This window comes from Pseudopipra pipra, chromosome 16 (assembly GCF_036250125.1).
Source record: "Pseudopipra pipra isolate bDixPip1 chromosome 16, bDixPip1.hap1, whole genome shotgun sequence".
NCBI classification, from domain to species: domain Eukaryota; kingdom Metazoa; phylum Chordata; class Aves; order Passeriformes; family Pipridae; genus Pseudopipra; species Pseudopipra pipra.
In genome coordinates, this window is record NC_087564.1 from 14,455,946 (window position 1) to 14,476,675 (window position 20,730).

The following is a 20,730-nucleotide window of genomic DNA, read 5'->3' on the forward strand; positions in this document are numbered from 1 at the left end:
TGGCATCTGCAGGCTGAGCTCCCGCTACCTGGAGGATTTTGCTCCGCTCTTCCTTCTCGGCAGGCGTGGGTGCCGTGACTTGCTGGTGAGCACCTTTGGGAAGGGAGCAGGCTCTTACCCCCAGGCACCAATCTCTGCTTTCAGTACTCGGCCTCTGCCTCTGGAGAGCCTTTGTTGGTGCCCAACGCCCATGCAAAGCTTGGGAGTAGCCGGCGCCTGGATAAACCAAGCGCTGGAGGGGGGCCAGGGCTGCTTGTGCAAGAGCAGGAGGAGTTCACAAATGCTGACTCCCTGTGAAACTCGGGAGGATGGATTGCAAGGGGGGGGACATGGTGGGTGATGCCTCTTTGCCAGCTCCCCAAAAGCCTCAGGTCAGGGGGCTGCCCTGGGATGAGGACGGGGCTGTAGGTTGGTCATGGAAATGGGAGGACTGGAGGGGGAGGGCTGTCCTCTGGCAGGAGGGGACAATGGAGCAGGATGGGTGGCTTGGAAATTGGGATTTGTTCAAGCTGGCATTTGATGGTGATCCTAGTGCCCAGCATCTGATGCCTGAGGGATTTGGTCTAAAGACAGCAGGGCTCGTGGACATGGTCCTGTGGGAGGGAAACTGCTCAGGAGCACATTCCCACCTCCTGCTGCTGCACTGGAGGGGCCCAAGCTGAGGGTCTGAACTGCAGGGGCAGAAGGGATACAGGATGTGACAGCTGGACCAGATCTGGAGAAACCCAGTGAGGGATGCTCGTGGGTCTTGCTTGGAGTCTCCTCCCCTCCATGAAACCTCTGGAGCCTCCTCTCTGCTCCCGAGCACCAGCAGCTGCCGTGGGTATGGGGGTGCCAGTGCCCCTCCCTGCCCGTCTCCCCCAGGCTGCTGTGTGGGTGGCCATGGTGTGTGGGGGGAGCAGGGCGAGTGCCTCCCCTCCCACCCTCCTCCAAAAAGTAATGCCTCTGGCTCCAAAATTCTCCCACTGGAGGTCCTGGGGGAGCTGCATTCATTCTGTGCCCCCCAGGAGCAGGGAGGTGGTGGGGGGCCAGGGCAGAGCCCAGGGCTGGTTGGCAACGGCTGCAGGCAGGAGGAGCACGGGGCATCTGCCAAGGGCTTGGAGGCTCACTTGCTAGGGCTTGTTCATGGCACATACTCCTCATCAAGGCTCAGACCTTGGATCCCATTTCCTAGGAAAAATCCAGTGAAAAGGGTCTTTTTTTTCTTTTTTTTTTTTTTTTTACTGGTTTCTGGAGTTTTGGGGGTGGGGGCACATGGGGGATGCTGGGGAAATGCTCAGGGGAGTACAAAATGTTTGGCTGGACACTTGTGCCAAGGCACCTTGAGCTGCAGTTTATCGAGTGGAAGGCCACCTAATCTTGCATTTCAATAGTCCTGGGCAAGGTTCCCCTGCCCTGGGACCAGGGAGCTTTAATGAACAGGTTGCTTTTACAGTACAAGGTTAAAAGAGGTGGGTCCCTTGAGGAGCCTTTGTCCCAGGACTCGGGTCACCCTCCAAAGGGAGAGTGGGCTGCAATGGGACCTGCTGTGCAAAATGGTAATAGAAGAGTCTCTTAAATAACTAGAAGAAAACACGATCACGGACGAGCCCTCCCTCTCTGGGCAGCACTTCTGGGTTAATGAGCTGGTGAGTGCTCTGCCAGCTGATCTCACAGACCACTGGGTTTTACTGCACTCTGACCACCTCCCCCAATGGTGCTTTCCAGCTTTTAATGAGATCGGAGGTTACCCCAACCTGGAAGAGGCCTATGGAAAAGCGGTGCCGTCCAAGATCGTTCCCAACACTACCTGCCACCTGCCCAGAGCGGATGCCATGCACCTCTTCCGAGACCCGGTCTCCGGAGACCTGCCCTGGACGGGGATGACTTTTGGGCTGTCCATCATGGCCACGTGGTACTGGTGCACCGACCAGGTAAATGTAAACAAGAACCCCCTGCCCCGTGTAACGCGGCGTGGCCTGGGCTCCAGGCAACGCTCTACCACCGCTCTCGCCCCGCGGGGACCACCTGCACCAGCCCCTAGTGCTCCTTCTGGCCCGTGCTCTCGGGGGGCTGCTTTTTGGAGTCCACGGAAGCACCCGGGGCTCCCGCAACCCTGTTCTTGAGGTGCTTGGACTGGGACAGTTTGGAGAGCGGGATGCCGAGCGGTGTCCTCATCTCCTCGGCTGGCTTCTGGCTCTCGGGCAGGGAGGTGAAGCGTTTGCCCGACGCTCTGGGGTTGCTCGGGGAGAGGTGGCCGGGCGCCGTGGGCTTGCTGGGGCTGAAGGCTTTGCTCTGCCAGTAGGGCTGGCTGCCTGCAATGGTCTTTTTGGGTTCTGCTCCATCCCCTCTGTACTTGGTGGCCCCGAGGGGTTTCTCGTGCGTCGGGGAGCAGGAGACCTCCTTGCCCTGCTCTCTGCCCGCGGGGGTCCTGGGCCGGTAGCGATAGATGTGCGTCCCCTGTTCGTGACAGAGCAGAGAAAGAGGTGAGCTGTGCCTGTCGTGAGGATGCTGCTCCCTGCAAGGACACCTCTGTGACATGGGCTTGGTCCTCATGGACAAATCCCTCTGGCACTTGGTGTAGCCCCTTGCCCAAATACTTCTGAGACCGGTGGCAGCTCAAAACTACCTCAAGTCTTAACCGTGGCTGCTGCTCTGATTTCTTACTGTGATAACACACAGTCCTGCACATGCAGTGCTTCAGCAGCCACTTCCCAAGCAGCCTGGAGGCTGTCCCGAGCCAAGTCCCTGCTGCCTGGAGATCCAGGATAAGGCATCTCAACACCTTCTCTCCAGCAGCAGCCTCAACACCCGTCTTAATCATCTAAGCCCTCATATCAGGCACAAAGAGCATCCAGTCATCCAGACCTGAGCTGTGGGATTAGGTGACTGCCAAGATCAGATGAAAGGATGGAGGGCTGGGGGAGGAGGTGGGATGAGGAGAGAACAGTGAGCTGCAACAGCACTGCGGGGGTGGCTCTGATTAGCTGGGTTGAGACACATGTTTGGATCAGGTCTGAGCACCACTAATCTTAATTCTGGACTGGGTAAGGCTGTAACACATGGCTGTGGTCACCAGATAGTGATCTCCTCTTTGGGTGTGACTGCAGATGCACCAGGTGAGATGAGATCTGGTGAGTGCAGGTGCTGATGGCAGGATGAGCTGGGGCCAGGAGGCTGCAGAGCTGGCTGTGCCAACCTGCCCAGCCTCTGCCATGACCCTTGCCATGCTGCCAGTGCCACATCTCCACCGAGCTGTTGGCATCAGCTCGGGGTTCAGCCAGTTAGTCCCGATATCCCAAAGGCCTCTTTGGTCGTGGAGCAGGTACCTCCTGTGCTGACCATGAGGGCTGTGTTAAAGCAGTTTACCTTAGGTGGTTCTGGATCGATTTTATTAGATGCTTAAAGTCAGTGTTAAGGTCTGAGATGGCTTCAGGTGGGAAGGACTAAGGTGATTTAGCTCCTCTCCCTCTGAGCTCATTATGTACCTGATGTGGTGCACATAGTGCCTGAGCTTGGGTGGTGGGTCCTGCAGCTCCTGACATGCTCTGGCTCTTGGAAAGAAGTTAAACTATGGCTTCCCCAAGCATTCCACCCTAGGATTTGGCACCCCATCCCTCCTATCCATTGGGGGAACGAGCCAGTTCTTGCTCAGGAGTGGCTGAATCCTGCTGGGTGCTGAGCATTCTCTATAAGCCTTTGTGGAGACCCTGAGCTCTTTTAAATCAGCAATTCCTACAGATGTTGACTATTTAAGAGGGATTGCCTCAAAACCCCAGGGCTGGCTGTGTTGTGGATGGATACAGCTTGGCCAGAGCTTTGAGGTGTGATGGTCTGAGCAGTGGAGTTGTGGGAGGAGGAGGCTGGACTCGGTTTCCTTGTCACTGTGGGCACTCTTTGGGGAGAAGACTGAATTGAAGGGGCAAGAGTGGGGAGAATAGTGGTGGGGAATGGTTGATACTGTCAGGAGGGACGTGCTGCTGTGGTTTAACACCAGCCCGTTAGTGGTCTGGAGAGAAACCTCGCTGTGGGCTGGGAACACATCTATGCTGCTTTTGGGAGCTGTGCTTGGGCCCTGTGCCCAGTGGCTCCAACATTTGGGATGCACTTTGGTAAGGAGGAGGCTGCTGTGGTGTTGGTGCTGCTCATCCCTCCCGCCTGGCCCTCCACAGGTCATCGTCCAGCGCTCGCTCTCTGCGAAGAGCCTCAGTCACGCCAAGGCCGGCTCCATCCTGGCCAGCTACCTGAAGATGCTGCCCCTGTTTGTCATCATCATGCCAGGGATGATCAGCAGGGTCCTGTACCCAGGTAAGGGCCCCCCATGCAGCTGTGGAGCCTGTGGGATGTGGATTTTCCCTGACACGAAGGGATGAGTGGGAGGGGGCTTGTCTGGAAACCTGTGCTCTGCACAGACCTGGGGGCTCTGCGGGTGGGACAGGGGCAGGAGAAGACACAGGTGTTCACAGTGCCCTCCTTGAGCCTGCTGTACATCCAGGTGTGAATGGGGTTGTGTATTTAGGGAAGGTGATGTTCCAGGGAGAATTTGGGTGCCACGTTCTCCATGGAATGGAAAACATGGTGTTTGCCCTGAGTGAGCCCCCACCTGTGTTTTGGGCTGTGCTGGGCCATGGGCCAGCACATGAGAAATGTGGACCCCAGAAAAAGGTGCTTGTGGGGGTTGATGGTGATTCCTGTTGGATTCAGGTTTTCTAGAGTTAGTCAAGGGTTGCTTTGGTTTGTTGTTTTTACATATGGGAGAAACTCTTCCCTGCACATCTCCACCAGCTGAGCGCTGCCTTTCCTAACCCTGATGCTGTGTTAATTATCTGCCTCTCATCAAAGGGCCAGAACAAGTTACTGCAGGAACACCAGCGTACCCGGCCACCCCGAGCAGGGTGGCACCTGGGACCTGGGTCACAGCATCAAAGGGCTCTGTGCTCCTTGCCCTGCAGGACCAGGGGGTATTTGATGTGTGAGGATTAAAGCTCTGAGCTCCCTGTCACTGCCTGGGAAGGGAGAAACAAGTGGACTCTGGGATAGTAAATTTAATTCCCTGTAAATACAGATTAGATGCTCAGCCAGGGTACCCTCAGGCAGTTTCAGTGACTTCAGCTGCTGATTTAGCCCTGGGGGTTTGAATGCCCCAAAAACAGCGGGCGGGGAGCCTTGAGAAACCAAAATGCTTGGCAGTGGTGCAAGAGGCTGCAGCACTTGGGTGGAAACAGGGGATTGCCCCTGTGATCCCCCTGCCTGGAGAGGGTGATGCTCCGGCCCTGGTGGGGATGCTGCCGTGCACCCCGTGCTCCAGCAGCGGGATCTGGGCATGCACCCCATGGAATTGCAGCACCCGTGCGGTGACAGGGTCTGGCGTCACCGCTGGATCAGCCACAAAGCTGCTGACTGTGGCACTCGCCCACAGAGGTTGCTGTCCCTGTTTCTCTGCTGTCTTGCTCTGCCTAATTATGTGTCCGAGCGCTTCTCCTTTGATGCTAATCGCCCTGGCAAGGTGCTGGAAAACAAGCCTGAGAAGGACACGCCTGCACGCACAGTCTGTCCCTGGCTGGGCATGGTGCCGCTGGTGATGGGCTGTGGATGGGGCTCAGCGAGTCCAGGCACATCTGTACAGCTGTGCCCGGAGCCACTCAGCTCCATCCCCAGCCCAATGCTGTGGGATAATCTTTAATTCCCAAAAGCCTTCCCTTTACTGGCTGTTCCCATTGCTAGACACCAAGACCTGTGGCACGGCCACCACCTTCCCAACCAGGAGAACCTCTTGGGTAACTCCTACCATCGCCACGTGTAGGGTGTTATTCTATATGGGAAGTCTTATCTCGGCATCTGGGACCTGACACCAAAGCTCGGGATGACACCACGCCTCGGCTGAGCTGGCTGGGTCACCTCTGGGTTTGCAGCCTCTGTAGGGTGGAGAAACATAAGGTCATTGCAAAAAGTCCTACCTGGGTGGCACTGCTGGGGTAGGAGCTGTTGCCATCCAGGATGGTGTGGGGCAGCACACGCCTGATCTCCACGGCGTTGCTCCTCCTCTTCGTCACGTCCTCCACGCGGACGTGCTTCAGGGATGGGAGGCTGCCCAGGGGGCTGAGGAAGGTGCCCCGGCTGATGTGGGGGTCACTGAGCTTCCTCTGCATGGGAAGGATCTCCCCGTTGTGGGTGACATCTGAGTTGGTTCTCCGGAGCGGCCCGTAGCGATCCCTCACCTCGAAGTACTCGTCCGAGATGGAGGAGGCGTTGGAGCGGCGGTAGCTGTGGTCAGCAGAGCTGCTGGAGTAGCTCTCCTGGTCACTGAGAGTGATGTACTCCTCTTCCTCCTCCTCCTCCTCTTCTCCCAGCCCGTTGTGGGAGCAGGGAGGCCCTTTGTCCTCTTGTGGCCCTGCCACGGGCCGGTCTGGCTGGAGGTGGCAGGTCTCCATGGAAGCTCCGTTGGGTTTCTCCTCCCGCTCCTGCTTCACACCCTTATGGTCGGCCAGCGGTGGTTGTGTGTCACCCTCCAGGGCAGTGCTGCTGTCACAGGTTGTAATGACTTTGGTCACGAGGACACCAACGGGGACGGTCCTTGGCTTTGGAACTGGTGGTTTGATGGTCTCCAGTGTCTCCTCCTGTGGCTTCAATTGGTGGCCCAAGGGTGAAGAGGCAAATGTTCCTGCTTGCTTCGTTGTCCAGCTGATGCCTTCCATGTGGCTGGTAGTGGGCGCTGTAGGGGCTTCCATGGGAGGCTGTGGGATCTGTCTCTGGCAGGGGGACAGCAGAGGTGGCTCTTGGTCTGAGTTTTTCTTGGCCTCCATCTCCCTGTTCTTCAGCATCTGCCGGTGCTGGGCGCTGGCCTGGGAGACGTCGCACACTTTGATGCGGTTCATCTGCGAGAGCTTCACGTTCTTGATCTTGGGGTCAATGATGTTGATGTAGCCCAAGACTTCGCTCCCGGGCTCGGGGTCAGGCTCCACCCAGGTGGGCAGATAATCAAACATGTTGGCTTTCTCCAGATTCAGGAGGCCAGGGTGGATGAGCAGGGAGAGGTCTGCCATGTCCCCGTGCCGGTCGCCCCCCGGGCCCTCGGGCACGGCTTTGCCTTTATTGTCTGCCTTCTGGTTCTTGTCCTGGTTCTCAGACGAAGTCTTGCTGATCTGGTCAGCGCTCTTGGCCTTCACCAGGGCGTATTTAGGGTTTATCAGCTTCTTCACCACGGCATTGGCGGGGGTCACCGGCACGACCGAGGGCAGCGTTACGGTCTCGGGTTCGGGCTCTTCACCCATGGAGATGGACTTGAGGCTCACCCCCTTGGACATGAGGTAGAGCTCCTGGAACTGCTTGTCAAACGCCTCCACCACTTGGCCCGAGAGGACTGTGATGACGTTTCGGTCCGTCCTCGCCGCAGACCAGGTGAAGCTGGAACAGAAACACGTTGGAAACTCTCTGAGCACTCGCTGGTAAATAACACTCCTCTCCCCAACCCTGGCATTCCCTGGGGGATTGATGGTGCCAGCAGGGACATGATCTCATTGTAAACATTAATAATAATAATAATAGGATTGATGAAATAGCTCTCATCACAAATTAGAGTGAAGGGCTGAAGTCTTGAGCACAGTGGACTTGAAATAAAAGGTATTTGCAGTGGGTCAGTTAGTTTTTCACTTTAGTGTTGGCTGCTTTTCCTTTCTCAGCTTGGGTTAGTTAAGAAAAGCAACTCACAAATGGATGTGTTATTTGTTGTGGCCAGAAAGTAGGAAATGTTTCAGCTCCATGTTTATAAAACTTATCTTTTAGAGCTCAGAAGCTGACTGGGGGTGATCTGTTTCTACCAAAGTAAGTTTTCATTTGGACAACCTGGAAAATACTTTGTGTAGGAAATGTTTAGCTGGAAAAGCTGAGATTAGTGTGAGAGTTGGGACTGGCTGTGGTGTGGTTTGGTGCTTTGGTCCTTCCTTGTGCTTATTGCATCAAGTGGCAGAAAAAACTGGTGTGTCACACCACCTCTGAGAATGGCAGGTGTCCTCGACCTGTTGGTTTCAGGAGGTGGTGGGGACTCCTTGGGGCCCCATTCCAAATCTCCTTGCAAAGTTTAGGAACAGTTTAGGAGCAGGGAAGCAAGTCTGGGATGGGGTCTTGGGGCCATGCTGGGCGGGGACCAGGATTTAGGCCACGTGGGTTTGTGACGATCCTCTAACCAACACCTCCATGGGGGGAGGCAAAAGGGCAGGAGGAGAGTGCTGATTACCTGTAGGATCCACACATGGCTCGATCCCCGTCCACGAACATGAACTTCTGGGCCAAAGCCCCCTTGAACTTGGTGGCCGAGCGCGTGAAGAACTCCGTCCCCCCGGTGCTGCGGACGCGCAGGTTCTGCAGAGCAAAGGCAGAGGCGTGAGCAGGAGCAAAGGGCTGCTCTGAGAGCATCATCCACCCCTCCATCAACCTCCCTCTGGATGCTCCACAGCCCCTTCGAGGAACAGAATGCTCTTCGTGGCCGGCTCAGAGGAGGCCACAGCGATGGAGAGATAAAATAACTCTCCCAAGGCCACAGGGTGAACTCTGCACTCAGCCTGGAGAATTTCCTGCTTTGCCCATGTGCTGGGCCCTGTTTTCCACCTCTTGAACTCCGTGCTGCCTGTGTCCATGGGTGAGCAGTGTGTGATGGTGCTGCCAAGCACTCTCCATCCCCTGTGATCTATGGAAATGCCACCCTGGGAGAGGAGATCCCACTCCTCCTCCCCAGCGGGAGATGTACAAGGGCTTTAGGGGGAGCTGGTGACCCCAGGACAGCACACGTGGATCTGGTGGCAGTGGGTTTGCTTTCCACCACACTCCCCCTTTTCTGTGCTCCTAAAATCTGAGTGTTTAGTCCTGCCTGGTTTTAGGGGTGAGTGGAGGGGGGAAAAAAGGCAGTGGGGCAACATCTTTTCACCCCCAGGAAGTGAAACCCGGTGATGAGGGAGCAGGTCCCTGTGGAGGGATGGGGTGTCTTCCCCAAGGGAGCCCAGGGATGGAGGGGCAGCCCTGGCTCTGCCAAAATACTTTTCTATCTCTAGTCTGGCTTCTGGCTCCAGCGTCTCCAGCACTGGCACATTCCAAAGTCACCAGATAGCATCTTCCACAGCAAAAGGGCTCCCTTGGGTGGGGAGCAAATATTTTCTTGTGAAAGCATCTGCATTCCTCCTGTTCCTGCCGGGATGTTGGTCATGCCATTGCTAAAGGCTCAGTGTTATCACTGGGTCAGGCCCTCCACGGCTGTTTTTGTGTGCTTTTTGGTTTGGTTTGGTTTAGTTTTTTTAAAGAAAAGCACAAAAAATATTGGTCTTCCCCTCCTCCAGCCTTTCTCATCTGCTTCTTTGGACTCTCTTCTCTCCCTGTAGACCACAATCAGGAATAGCCCAGGGGCTCCCCTGGTCCCCACTCCCCCGTGTCTGGCAGGAGGGACAGTGACTCAGCATTGATTTTAGCATGATGTGAAAAGAAAGGCTTTTCTGATGGTGTTTCCAGGGAAGATTCACGTACTGAGCAGAGAAGTTTATGGGGTTTTTTGTTGCATTTGTTTTTTTTCTTAATGTTTGCCTTTTTGCCTGGTGTGTCTGGGGGGACATCCCAGTTTCTGTGGGTGTGCAGCAGCACTGGTGGTGCTGGGGGCTGGCTGGAAAGCAGGCTGGGGTAGGAATTCTCATCCCTGTCCTGTGTTATCCCTACACATGGTGCTGCTGAGATTGGTAGTGCCCAGGGTGCACAAACTTTACACCCAAGGCTTTGCTCTCTGCCCATCGCCAGCCTGGGTGTTGATCCCTCCCTCTTGGAGCTGCCCCTGTGCCCAAACTCAGGGAGTAGCCGTGGGCTTTTCTCGGATAACACCCAGGGATCAGCCCTCCCTGGTGCCAGTCCCCTTTCCTCCCAGCTCCTGGTGTATCTCTGCTTGTCTGGCCTGTGCCAAGGCGGGTGCCCGGCGGGATGGCCGGGTGCCGAGCGTGCCGGGCTGGGTGAATCACTCCCCAGGCACTCGCCCTTGCTCAACGGAGCGACCTCCTTGCCCAAGCCAGTTACTAATTGCCAAGCAAAGGCACCGAGATAACGAGGGATGTTTCGTTATCATCTCCGGGCTTAGGAAGCAGCTCCCAGACTCTGCCCTACTTTCCTCACCCCCTCCTTGCCCTGCTGCCTCCCGTGCCAGCAAACCGGCTGCAGTGTGCGGCAAATCCCAACTTCCAGACATTTGCCGAGCTCTGCAGATGTTCTCCTGCTTTTCCAGTCCTGCCACCGGGCTGCTAATGTAGGAAAACACCGGAGTGCGTCAGCGCTGGCTTTTCTGGTCTCGGAGCGGCAGCAGCCTGCGGGATCCCAGACTCTCCAGGGAGTTTGGACGCAGGTAAAAGCTCAGCTGAGTTTGCTTTAATTGTTGGGAGCAGCAGTTAAGCTGGACTGGCGGGCATGGTGAGGCTTGGCTGGCCGGTGCTCTTGGCTCCCTGCGTGGGGGTCCCTGAGCCCCAGCATGTCCCACCTCATTCCAGCCAGGTGCGAGGGTGTCGTCCTCCGACGTGTTCCTGCTCAGCTGTGGGTTCGCCCTCACTGTAAGCAAATCTGGGGAGCCTGCCCAGGCACGGGCCTTCCCAGCAGCCATTTGGCAGCCGGATCGTGGCCCGGTGACGTCAGGAGCAGAAACATCACTTTTCTGCCAAGCAACGGGCGAGGCCGAGCGACTCACGGCTGGAGAGGGGTGTCTGCAGGCCCCGAGTGACACTGCTGGGCTGCTCTGCTGTGTTTGCATCTGGTGCTGGCAAGGGGAGTGTTGTGCCCAGAGGAAAGCCTGGAACTTTGTGTCCTGTGGCTGGAACCTGGGGCTTTGTCCTGTAGCTGGAGTGAGGGTCTGCACTCCAGGTGCTGCTCCTGAAGCTGATACACTCCCCCCATCCTCTCCTCTGCCCCTTCATCTTCCTCTGCCTTTGCAGGAGAACACCCTGATAGGTGATTTTTCTCTGCAACCCCTGCACACACAGGGAGGTGTAAGGAGAATCCTAGAATCCCATAACTGTTTGGGTTGAGACCTTAAAGCTCATCTCATTCCAACTCCCTGCTGTGGGCAGGGACACTTTCTACTACACCAAATTGCCCCAAGCCACATCCAACTCGGCCCCTTGGGTTTGGGGCACTTTGGGCTGGGGACCGACCCCTGTGCTGCCAGACATCCCTCCTTCTGCTTTGTCATCCCTGGTTTTACACAGGATTTGTGCACAGGAGCTATTCCATGTGCATCCCCCAGCACTCCAGGGCTGGTGAGCATGGTGTGTGTGGGCAGATCAGTCCCACCAGTGTGTGCTGCCCTGCACGGACGGGAGCAGTGAGGGCATCCTTGGCAGCTGCCAGGGCCGCAGGCAGCGTGGGTGCCTCCCTGCTCTGCTCCTGGCCCTGTGCTGGGGCGGAGGCTCCGGAAAAGGGGAAAATCAAGTTTTTTAATTCCAGCCTCTGGCTTGCGGGAAAGCCCGAAAGCGAGAGAACCGGCCGGCGGTTGCTCCTGCCGGTCCTGCCCCTGGGGCAGCAGCAGGAATAGGGCTGGCAATGGCACAGATCTGGCCCTGGCATGGCATCTGCTGCTCCTTCCCTCTTGCCAGCTTGTTCCCTCAACCCACCAGGACATGCTGAGCTCGCAGGTTTGCCGTGAGCTTTGCAGTGCTCTGTGTGACCTGTGCCCGCTCTTGCGGGGCTGCATCTCCCCAGACATCCCTCTGCCCCAATTCCAGCACTGGCTGGGTACCAGCAGCCCCCTGGGATTTCTGCACTGAGCTTTGCTGGGTGGAAATCCACGTCCCTGCCTCTCATCCGTTCCCCTCCATCCTGCTGCTCCCGGATTAGGGCATCACCTTCAGCTTTGGCTACAGGAGAAATGGACAAAACTCATCTGGCACTGCCCAAAGTTCAGGGGCTGTGATTCCCCAGGACAGGAGGGAGAAGAGTGGATAACTCTGGTTACATCCCTGCATTGTAGAGGTTCCCCAGCTCGGACCCCTCGGACCATCCTCACCTTTAGGTGCCCGGTGTGCATATGGGCTCGCTCGCACATCTGCAGGAAGTGCTTCACGTTGGTCTCATCCAAAATGATGTAGACCCCCACTTTCCTCTTGAAGCCTGCGTCCAGGAGGTCCTTGAAGATGTCTACATCAGTGAACATATCCATGACCACCGCGATGACCTGGAGAGGGGAGAGGAGAGATGAGTCTGGGCAGCAGGGCCGGGGACAACCCAGAGGTATGGTCGGTGCTTGTTTTGTGAGAGGCAAGGCAATGTCATCTCTGTAGGAGGCTGGGATTCAATGTGGGGGAGCCCAGGATCCCCTCCAGCTCCAGCCAGCCCGAGGGTGGAAAGCAGGAGTCCCCAGTCCCATTCCTTTGCTGTCACTGTGGGAGGTTTCATCTCCACAAAATGTGTAGATGTGGCACTTGGGGACACAGTTAGTGTGAACATGGCAGTGCTGGATTAGTGGTTGGGCTCGATGGTCTTATATGTTTTTCCAACCATAACGATCCTGTGACTCCAGTGGTGGCCCATAGCATAGTATACTCAGGAAAAATTGTTTGCTGAGGGTGAATCCAACTTTCCTGCCTTTAACGAGCTCCACAAATTTCAGAATCCAGTTTCTGGCTGAGAAGTTTGGTGTCCCTTTGCTATCAGCATTGCAGGGAGCACCAGAAGGGGAGACCTCTGATTTAATGATCATAGGGTTGAAAAAGACCTCTAGGATCATCGAGTCCAACCATTAAATGATGGGTCTGTCTGTCCAAGGGCATGTTGTGTGGGGTGGTTGCTGCCTCTGGAGTTATCATACAGAATCACATGCTGGTGTTGAGAGAAACACTATAAAAAACAGCTAAAAGTGACTTTAAGCTTGGCAGAGAGTATTGAGATACTTCTGAGGTGCTCTCAGGAGCTAAAGTGACTTTTAATCCCCTTTAAAACCAGACCTGGGTGTGAGCTGACAAGGTTCCTTAAGAGCAGCCAGGAGTTCGCAGCTCCCAGTTCCCGTACCCGGCTGTTCCAGAGGCTGCTGCTCTGGTTGGATCACACTGTGTCAGCTCCACACTGTGGGGTCAAGACAGAGCAGCGGGGCAGTGTTTGGGGCTGCTGACACTTCTCCTGGTCTCAGTGCCCAGCCTGGGGTGCTGCTCCAGCTGCACAACATCCCTCCTCCCTCCCGGGCTGTAAAGACCGGAGCAGGGCTGGGATGGCCGTGCCAGTGCCAGTTGGGTTTGTCACACAGCAACCTCACTGATATTCCCAAGCTGGAGCTGCCTTTGCACCCAGGGCGTTTGCTGCCCTGGCACGGCCAGGATGAGTCCCACAGGTGATAGGAAAGTGGATCTGTGCTGCACTGGGATTTCATGGAATGGCTGAGCACCAAAGGTCACTCTGTGCCTGTGGATTTGGACTTTCTGGAGGTGGCATTGCTGATGGCAGCGAGCAGCAGTGGTGGTGTATGAGATATGGCAGGAAAAGGGGCTGGAGACAGCTGCCTGCAGCCCAGCTGAGCATCCTGGGGCAGCCCCATGGGGATGGCTGCCTCTCCTCATCCCGGGGCAGCAGCTTGTCATCAGGATGCTGGCATGTCATTGTCCTGTGGTTGGAAGGGTGTCAGTGCTCCCATCTCTGTGGCTGTTCCTGGAAGGTGCCTTGGGTTGGGAAGATGGGTCCTCTCAGCCCTCTGCTCTTCCAGGATGGCTCTGCTGGCAGTGGCACGAGGCTGAGCTGGGGAGGACACCAGCATGGGAGTGTGAGGGGACACAGGGAGACCCTGGGATACTCCTCCTTCAGGAAGGAAGGGATCGGGATGGTGCTGGGTACTCGCACAGTCAAACACGTCCAGTCTGGAGCTCTCAAAGCACCAAGCTGCCTTTTAATTAGGTTTGTGCCACAGGACAACCTGGAGAGCTTTAATTAAGCAGAGGATGGCGCGTTATGACATTGCTGCCTCTTCCTTTTCTGCAGGCGATGGGGTGAGGAGCGAGGCTGTGTGTGGAGCCCCAGCCCTGCTGTCTCTGATGCTGCCTTGGCCTCCCCAGCCCTGGCTACATACCAGTGTTTTGGGAAGTGCCAAGGGAGGATTTATGGCTCTGCCACTTGATTTTAGCTGAATTCCCATTTATCCTCACCCGAGAGCCTCTCACCAGGTTTTGCTGTGAAAGGCTAAATCCTCACTCCCTCCTGCTCTTGTGTTTTGCTCGTCCTCACTGTCCCAGTGGGGAAACTGAGGCAGGAAACTGTGTGCCTGCTTTGCATGGATGTAAAGTGGGATGGGTTCAAAGCTGCTCTGGGAGCTCTGGGCTTGGATTTGCTGTGTACAGCAACTAATTGGGGAGGAGCTGTGCTGTCTGCTGCGAGTCCTGGGTGAGGGGCACCTGTGGTGGGATGGTGTGTGCCTGGTTTAAGAAGGTGGGTTTGGTGGCAGATGGTTTGCTTCTCTCTCTGACACCGCTGATCCACGTGGCTGTGGTCATGTCACTCTGCCTGTGCCCTGTGTTTTCTCCAGAGGAAGTTGAGGGCTCATAAAATGGAGATGACAATAGCATTGACCTTTATTTTGGGAGGAAAAGAGAATTTTCTCACTGTGACCCCAGCACTCCCAAGGCCTTGGCTTGCTGCTGTGGCTCTGAAGATGTGAAGGAGCTTTGCAGGGGTGTGAGCAGGGGATGATTACACCCCCCATGCCAAGCCCCGCTCCCACAGGGATGGTGGGAGAGCCGTGCACAGCAGGCAGTGGCCCAGGGTAGCTGGCTCTGGCACAGGAAGGCAGCCTGGCTCTCGCCCTCTTGCCCACATTTTCAACCTGAGTCCTCCTGCTCGGCTGGTGCATCCTGTCCCTGCTCAGCTCCCACTTCCCTCCCCTCCCCTCTCGCCTGCAGGACAGGCTTGGCCTCGGTTTGTCTCCGGGATCTCACGCCCGTGTGCCAACACTGCCCTGGCATGGAGTGGGCTGGGAGAGCGAGGATGGTCCTGGCAGTGCTCCCCAGGTGGAGACTGTCTGAGGTGAAATCTGCTGCTTGGCTGCCTGTGCTTGAACCAGGGCTGGGACCGGCTGGGTCTGTGCCAAACCCAGGCATGGGGGCAACTGGCAAAGGATGGAGGTCTGTCTGCTCCAGAGCAGGGAAATCCTCTGTGCTATTTGTGTTCCAGCTTGGGGAATAGAACTGTCTGTGCCATCCAGCTGTGGGAAGCAAGCTTGGCACCCTTGTCCCTGTCACCTCTACCAGGGCAGCAATCCTTGCAAGGACATCTCCTTTCCCAAAGCCCCTTTGCCAAGGGCATCCCAGGAAGCTTTGCCATTCATATGGAAGATGCAGAGGAAATCAGCCCCAAATCTAGAGCTGGATGCTCCCCGTGCCCACGAGGGTGATACTTTTCTTCTCTGGGTCCCAGAAGCTGCCAGGATCCACTGGATACAGCAGATGTGCAGGTGCCAGGTTCCAAAACCACGAGGAGTGGTGAGCACGACATCCCCCCGGACACCAGGCAAACGCTGCTGGGATCCTTTGGAACAGCTTTGATGAGCACTGCAGGATCATGTTTTATAGAGGAAGTTGCAGCTCTTTATTAGCTCACTCTGAATCATCAGATAATGAGTTTTGGGGCACACCACGTGGGCATTTAATAAATTAGGCAGGCACCAAGGCACAATTAGAGGAAGCGTGTTGGGATAGAGGAGAGGTGGGACAAGTAACATTAATAATTGCTCTCCCCTGTCGACCCTTTCATCCAGGAATGGAGGAAGGTTTTGTAAACAGTAATTAATAGGGCCTCCCAACCTTCACTGGAAGTTGCTCAGGGTAATTGTATCACCACAATCCCAACCTGGAACCTCAAGTGCAGAGAGGAGGTCAGAGTCACTGCTCCCTCCAGTGGCTTTGGGCCAAGGTCAATGTTTTCAGCCTGCTCCGATTTCTGGTCAGACAGAGCCAAAATTTAGAGAAGAGGAGGGAAATCTGCCTTCCTGCCCATCATAGAATCATTTGAGATTGGAAAAGATCATCGAGTCCAGCCTGTGCCTGATCCCCACCTTGTCCCCCAGCCCAGAGCACTGAGTGCCACGTCCAGTCCTTCACTGGACACCTCCAAGGGTGGGAACTCCACCACCTCCCTGGACAGCCACTTCCAATGCCTGACAACCCTTTCCATGAAGAAATTCTTCCTGATGTCCATCCTGTGAGCTTTGCAGACTGAGGGGATCCGCAGCGAGGAAGAGACGGCCATGCCATGGCTGGACCTGGTGAAGGTCTCCAGGGTGAAGCCTGGTGGGTGCACCACATCCCTGACCACCTCTGCTTGTTGGCCACAAAGATGGGGATTTTCAGGGAGAGCAGGGATATGGCCACAGGATCCTGCCTCTCTTCTCTCTCATTTATTCCCAGAAAGAGGAATCCCAGAAAGAGGAGAGGATCATTTGCATTTCCCTGCTTGGCACGCCTGGATTTGAGGCTCTGAACTCAGCAGCGCTTGGTCTCATTCCTGCAAGCAACAGGGTTCATCTGCACCCTCAGAGCAGCCCCACATGCCAGCTCTCTGCTTCCTCACCCCAGCTCTGCCTGCACGACTTTCCCAGCACCAGCAGCTCTCACGTGGGCTCTGAACTTTCCTCGGCTGGGGCCTGTCAGGGGACTTTGATCTTCTGGCCACGGGACAGCAACTCCTGCGGTCGGGTTTGGGGTTCAGCACCTGGGAGCATTTCAGACCAAGGATCTGAGACAATGTCAGGAGCAAGGGTCATCCCCTGGGATGCAACAGTGAACCTCTCCCAAGTCTGTGCCCCTTTGCAGGTGGATGAAGAGCACTGCTGGTGCCTGGAGGGATGGGACAATTCGGTGGGGATCGCCCCAGGGAGGAGAGAGTGCATGGCCAGCCTATGTGACATCTGATGGGGTGGCAGCAGGACAGCCCCTCTCTCCACTCTCAGCTTCCTCAGCAAAACTCTTCCACCTCTGAGCTGCCGTGAAGACCTTAAGCCTTGGCTAAAATCAGCAGGCACAGAGGAGGGTGGTCTATCCCAGTGTCCCCACCCTTAGGAGCGCCCACAGATGGTCACCCAGGCTCTGAAGCATGACAGCACATTCAGCTGCAGTGACTGTGGTCCTTGAATACGGGGTGGGAGACCACGGAAGAACCCTCTTGCCAGATCCCATAACTCCTGCCATCCTGCAGGATGAAGCGCTCACCCTCCTCTATGTTTGCTGGGGTGCCATAAGCATCAAGGAGGCTTCTACATGTCACCAGTGGTGTCACCACCTCATTCCACTGGCAGGGACCGCCTGGACCAGGAGGCAGCTCTGCTGCCCAGCCCTGCTCAGGGGGCATCAAGGTCCTGGTGATGATCACAGCAGCATCAGCCATGGCCCTGTGGCTTGGAGAGGCTCCAAGGGGAGGTGGGGATGTGCAGCTGCCTGACTCAGCCACCGGCTCTGGAGCAGGAGGAGGTGTGGGATGACTCAGGAGATGCTGTTTGCGTGGGGCAGGTGGGAAGTGGTGAGTAGGCAAAGCCAGACAGGAGCTGCAAGCCCGAGTCAGAGGCAGCAGGAAAGACCCAGGGATGAGACATTATTTGTTGTGGGATAATTTTCCCATCCTCCAGCCCACGGGACTGCAGCCCTCCCTTCCCTTTGCCCTCACTGCAAAGTGCTCTGGTGGGGAAAATATCACAGGTAAGGGCAGGTCACTTTGACTTTCGTGAGGTGACAGTGGCCAGAGATGGCTCCTGCCCACAGTGGGCAGCCCTGACACCCACATCAGCCTTTCCTGTAAGCCTTGGATGTGTTGGGAGATTAGTTTTCCTGCCTGAGCTGGGGCTATGCATGCTCAGAACTCTGGTCCCATGGTCCTGGAGAAGCTCTGATGGCTGCATGTCACCAGGTTTCCCTCTCTTCTGACAGGATCTGCAAACCCCAGCCCTGTCCCTGGAGGAGCCAGGCAGACCTGATGCATCCCAGCCTGTCTCTCTCTGCTCCATAGCCACCCTGGCAGTGTCTCCCTGTTTTCCTGCTGAAGCATCCCCCAGGTTGGGATACTCCTTCCTTGGAGCTCTCATGGTATTGGACGCACAGAACTCAAAGAGCTTCAAAGCACCGAGAAACTAGCAGGTACTGACCCCTCCTGCACTTCCCAGTTGGGATTGGATCACTGGGAAACACCAACAACCTCTGCCCACCACCACTGGCCTTCAACACATGCTATCATCTCCCTCCTTCCCTGGTCCTCCTGCCCGTGACACCAGCCTGAACCCATTGCTCATGCACCCCACTCCCTGCTCCTTGGTTGGATGACACAGGGAGGACAAGTCTCAACCCAAACCCCTTCAGCATCTGCCCAGCCTTGTCCTGCTCACCGGCTCATCCTTTTCCTCTGAAAGCCATGATGAGGCCAGCTCGGAGCACCACAGTTATCTTGGGCAAAACTTGACCCTCGTGTGTCAGTGCCAGACCAGAGGCTTTGGCTACTTTGCCCCAGGGCTGCACTGGGTCTCGGGGCCACGCACTGGGCAGACAGTGAACACAAGGACGGAGGCCAGACCATGACCTTTGGGTCACGTGCCAAACAGCTGGTGGACCCAAGGCCAGACCATGACCCCAGGTTCCTGCGGCTGCCACGTGCTGTCACACTGGGAACAACAACTGTGGGGTGCCTGGCACTGCGGCCTCGCAGCTGGGAAGCAGCTCAACCCATTTTTCTCCGCAGCGGTTTTCCCCACAGCCCTGTAGGGACCCTGGGATTAACAACGCGGCCATATGGACCATGGGAAGGGTTGTGTTCCTCCCAGGGAGTGCTGGACCAGGCGAACAGCATCCTCAGCGAGACCCGACCCCCAAATACTGGTTCCACGGAAAAACCCGAACGCTTGCCCGCGCTGCCTTTGCTTGGGCACAGCTTCCCGCAGGACAGGCACTGCCTGGCAGAGCAGGACTTCCAGCAGGACGCCCTGGGGCACATCCTGCCCCGTCCCCGCGGCACGCCTCACCTTCTGAGCCTGGCAGATCATCTTCCTCACCACCTCCTTGATGTGCGCCTGCCCCTCGATGGGCGGCTGCATGTAGACGGTGGCGCGGGTGACCCCGCGGTAGGCGATGGTCTCGGGCCAGCCCAGGTCCAGCTGCGGGATGGAGCGGTCGGACCTCTGGGGCCAGTACTCCAGGGAAGGAGCCATGTCCTGCTCATCCCCTTGGCTGTTGCCATCCCCTTCGCTCCCCCCTGTGCTGCCGCCGTGGCGCGGGATGTACTCGGAGCTGGGGTCGTACGTCTCCAGCGTGTCCAGGATCTTCTTGAGCTCCAGCTCGGAGAGGAAGTCCCTGATGTTCTCCCTCTTCAGGACCTCGTAGAAGGCGTCGCGGCCACGGGAGGCCAGTGCCTCCAGGGCCAGGCGTTGCTCCTCGCTGTAGAAGAACTCAGGCTTGGACTCGCTGGACCTCCAGTTGACGTGGCTGTCGTCCAGGCACTGCACCTGGGAGAAAGCCATGGTGACCGCGCACCTCTCCCGGGGGAGCTCTGTGCCCCCAGCGAGTGCCGGATGTCGGCAATAAATAAGGAATTAATTATTCTCCAGTCTTTAAACACACGATCCCCTTTGCTTCGCCCTCCCTGGCTCGACGGGCAGCTTGGGAAAGGCAGCGCTCCCTTTTCCAAGGGCTCCTGCCACGCCGGAGCTCTTCTCTGCCGGGGAGGAGGATTTGGTTTCTGGCTTGCTCCCGGCTCCACGGGGTGAGAGGGCTCCAGGCAAGATAAACACGGAGCTTCCCACGGCCGGGGCTGTGTGACGGGGCAGAGACAGCCCCGGGTGTATGAGCACCACCAGGAAGGTCCTTCACCTCCGAGTCCACGCTCTCCTCATCCTCCGCTCTCCCAAGACAACGACAACGCACCCGACGAAATAAAAAGTGGGAAAAAAAAGAAACAAAGAGAAAACTGGCTTAATGAAGGGCAGCGAGTAGCAGGATTTCTCGGCCGAGACGCCGTCCCTGGTTATCCCCCCTGGAGCAGCGGGTCAGCCCCTGGGTCTGGCGGCGGCGAACGCTCCCCGTCAGCCTCCTGTGCATCGCCCTGGCTGGCAGGTCGATGGCTCGGGGCTCCTGCCAGCGCACAGTGCCGGGGCCGGACAGGTAACAGCAAGAAGTGAAAAGAGGAAAAGGAAAAGAGTGATTCATCCCTCCGCCCTGCCCCACCTGCAGTCACATGTTGCCTTCACACATTCCCTGCCCTGCCCCGATTAACTCTTTCGGCTGATGTGTCCTCACGCCTCAGACCCGGAGCCTGGGAACCCCCCGGAGCGTGTGGGTGCCGGAGGGTGGTGGGAGGCTGGGGAGGGCTTTGGGTGTTCGTCTTAAAAAAAAAAAAAAAAAAGCGCGCCTCTCTCCTGAAATCCCTCCCTCTCCCGGTGTGCCAGCTGGTAAGTCAATATTTTCCAGGAAAACAGCTCTGTCCTGTGGTTAACCCCTCCTGTGCTGGTGTGGGAGCTCGGAGCCCAGGTGGGTCCCAGGGGGCAGCACCGGGTCGGAGCTGCTCGAAGGCAGATTTAGACAGGATAGTAGGAAGCATTTCTTTAGGGAGAGGGTGGTTCAGTCCTGGAACAGGCTTCCTAGAGAGGTGGTCAATGCCCCAAACCTGTCAGTTTTTAAGAGGCATTTAGATAATGCCCTTAATTTTTTTATCAGCCCTGAATTGGTCAGGCAGTGGGACCAGATCACTGTAGGGCTCTTCCAACTGAAAATATTCTATTCTGTCCTGTCCTGT

General features: G+C 56.7%; 2 protein-coding genes across 4 annotated transcripts in view; one reads left to right on the forward strand and one right to left on the reverse strand.

Moving 5' to 3' along the window:
* Positions 1-20,730, forward strand: part of SLC5A10 (solute carrier family 5 member 10) — a 40,039-nt gene that overhangs the window by 11,761 nt on the left and 7,548 nt on the right. For all 3 annotated transcript variants that reach the window (XM_064673331.1, XM_064673333.1, XM_064673332.1), the window contains 2 exons: positions 1,708-1,913; positions 4,152-4,287. In XM_064673331.1, coding sequence (XP_064529401.1) covers positions 1,708-1,913; positions 4,152-4,287 — 342 coding nt within the window. The remainder of the gene's footprint in view (positions 1-1,707; positions 1,914-4,151; positions 4,288-20,730) is intronic.
* On the reverse strand, positions 1,397-20,295 carry FAM83G (family with sequence similarity 83 member G). The gene is made up of 5 exons (XM_064673330.1): positions 18,965-20,295; positions 11,996-12,163; positions 8,213-8,337; positions 5,937-7,383; positions 1,397-2,439 (listed from the first exon to the last, which is right to left on the reverse strand). The coding sequence occupies exons 1-5, from the start codon at positions 19,457-19,459 to the stop codon at positions 2,020-2,022; spliced, it is 2,655 nt and encodes an 884-aa protein (XP_064529400.1). The 5' UTR covers positions 19,460-20,295; the 3' UTR covers positions 1,397-2,019.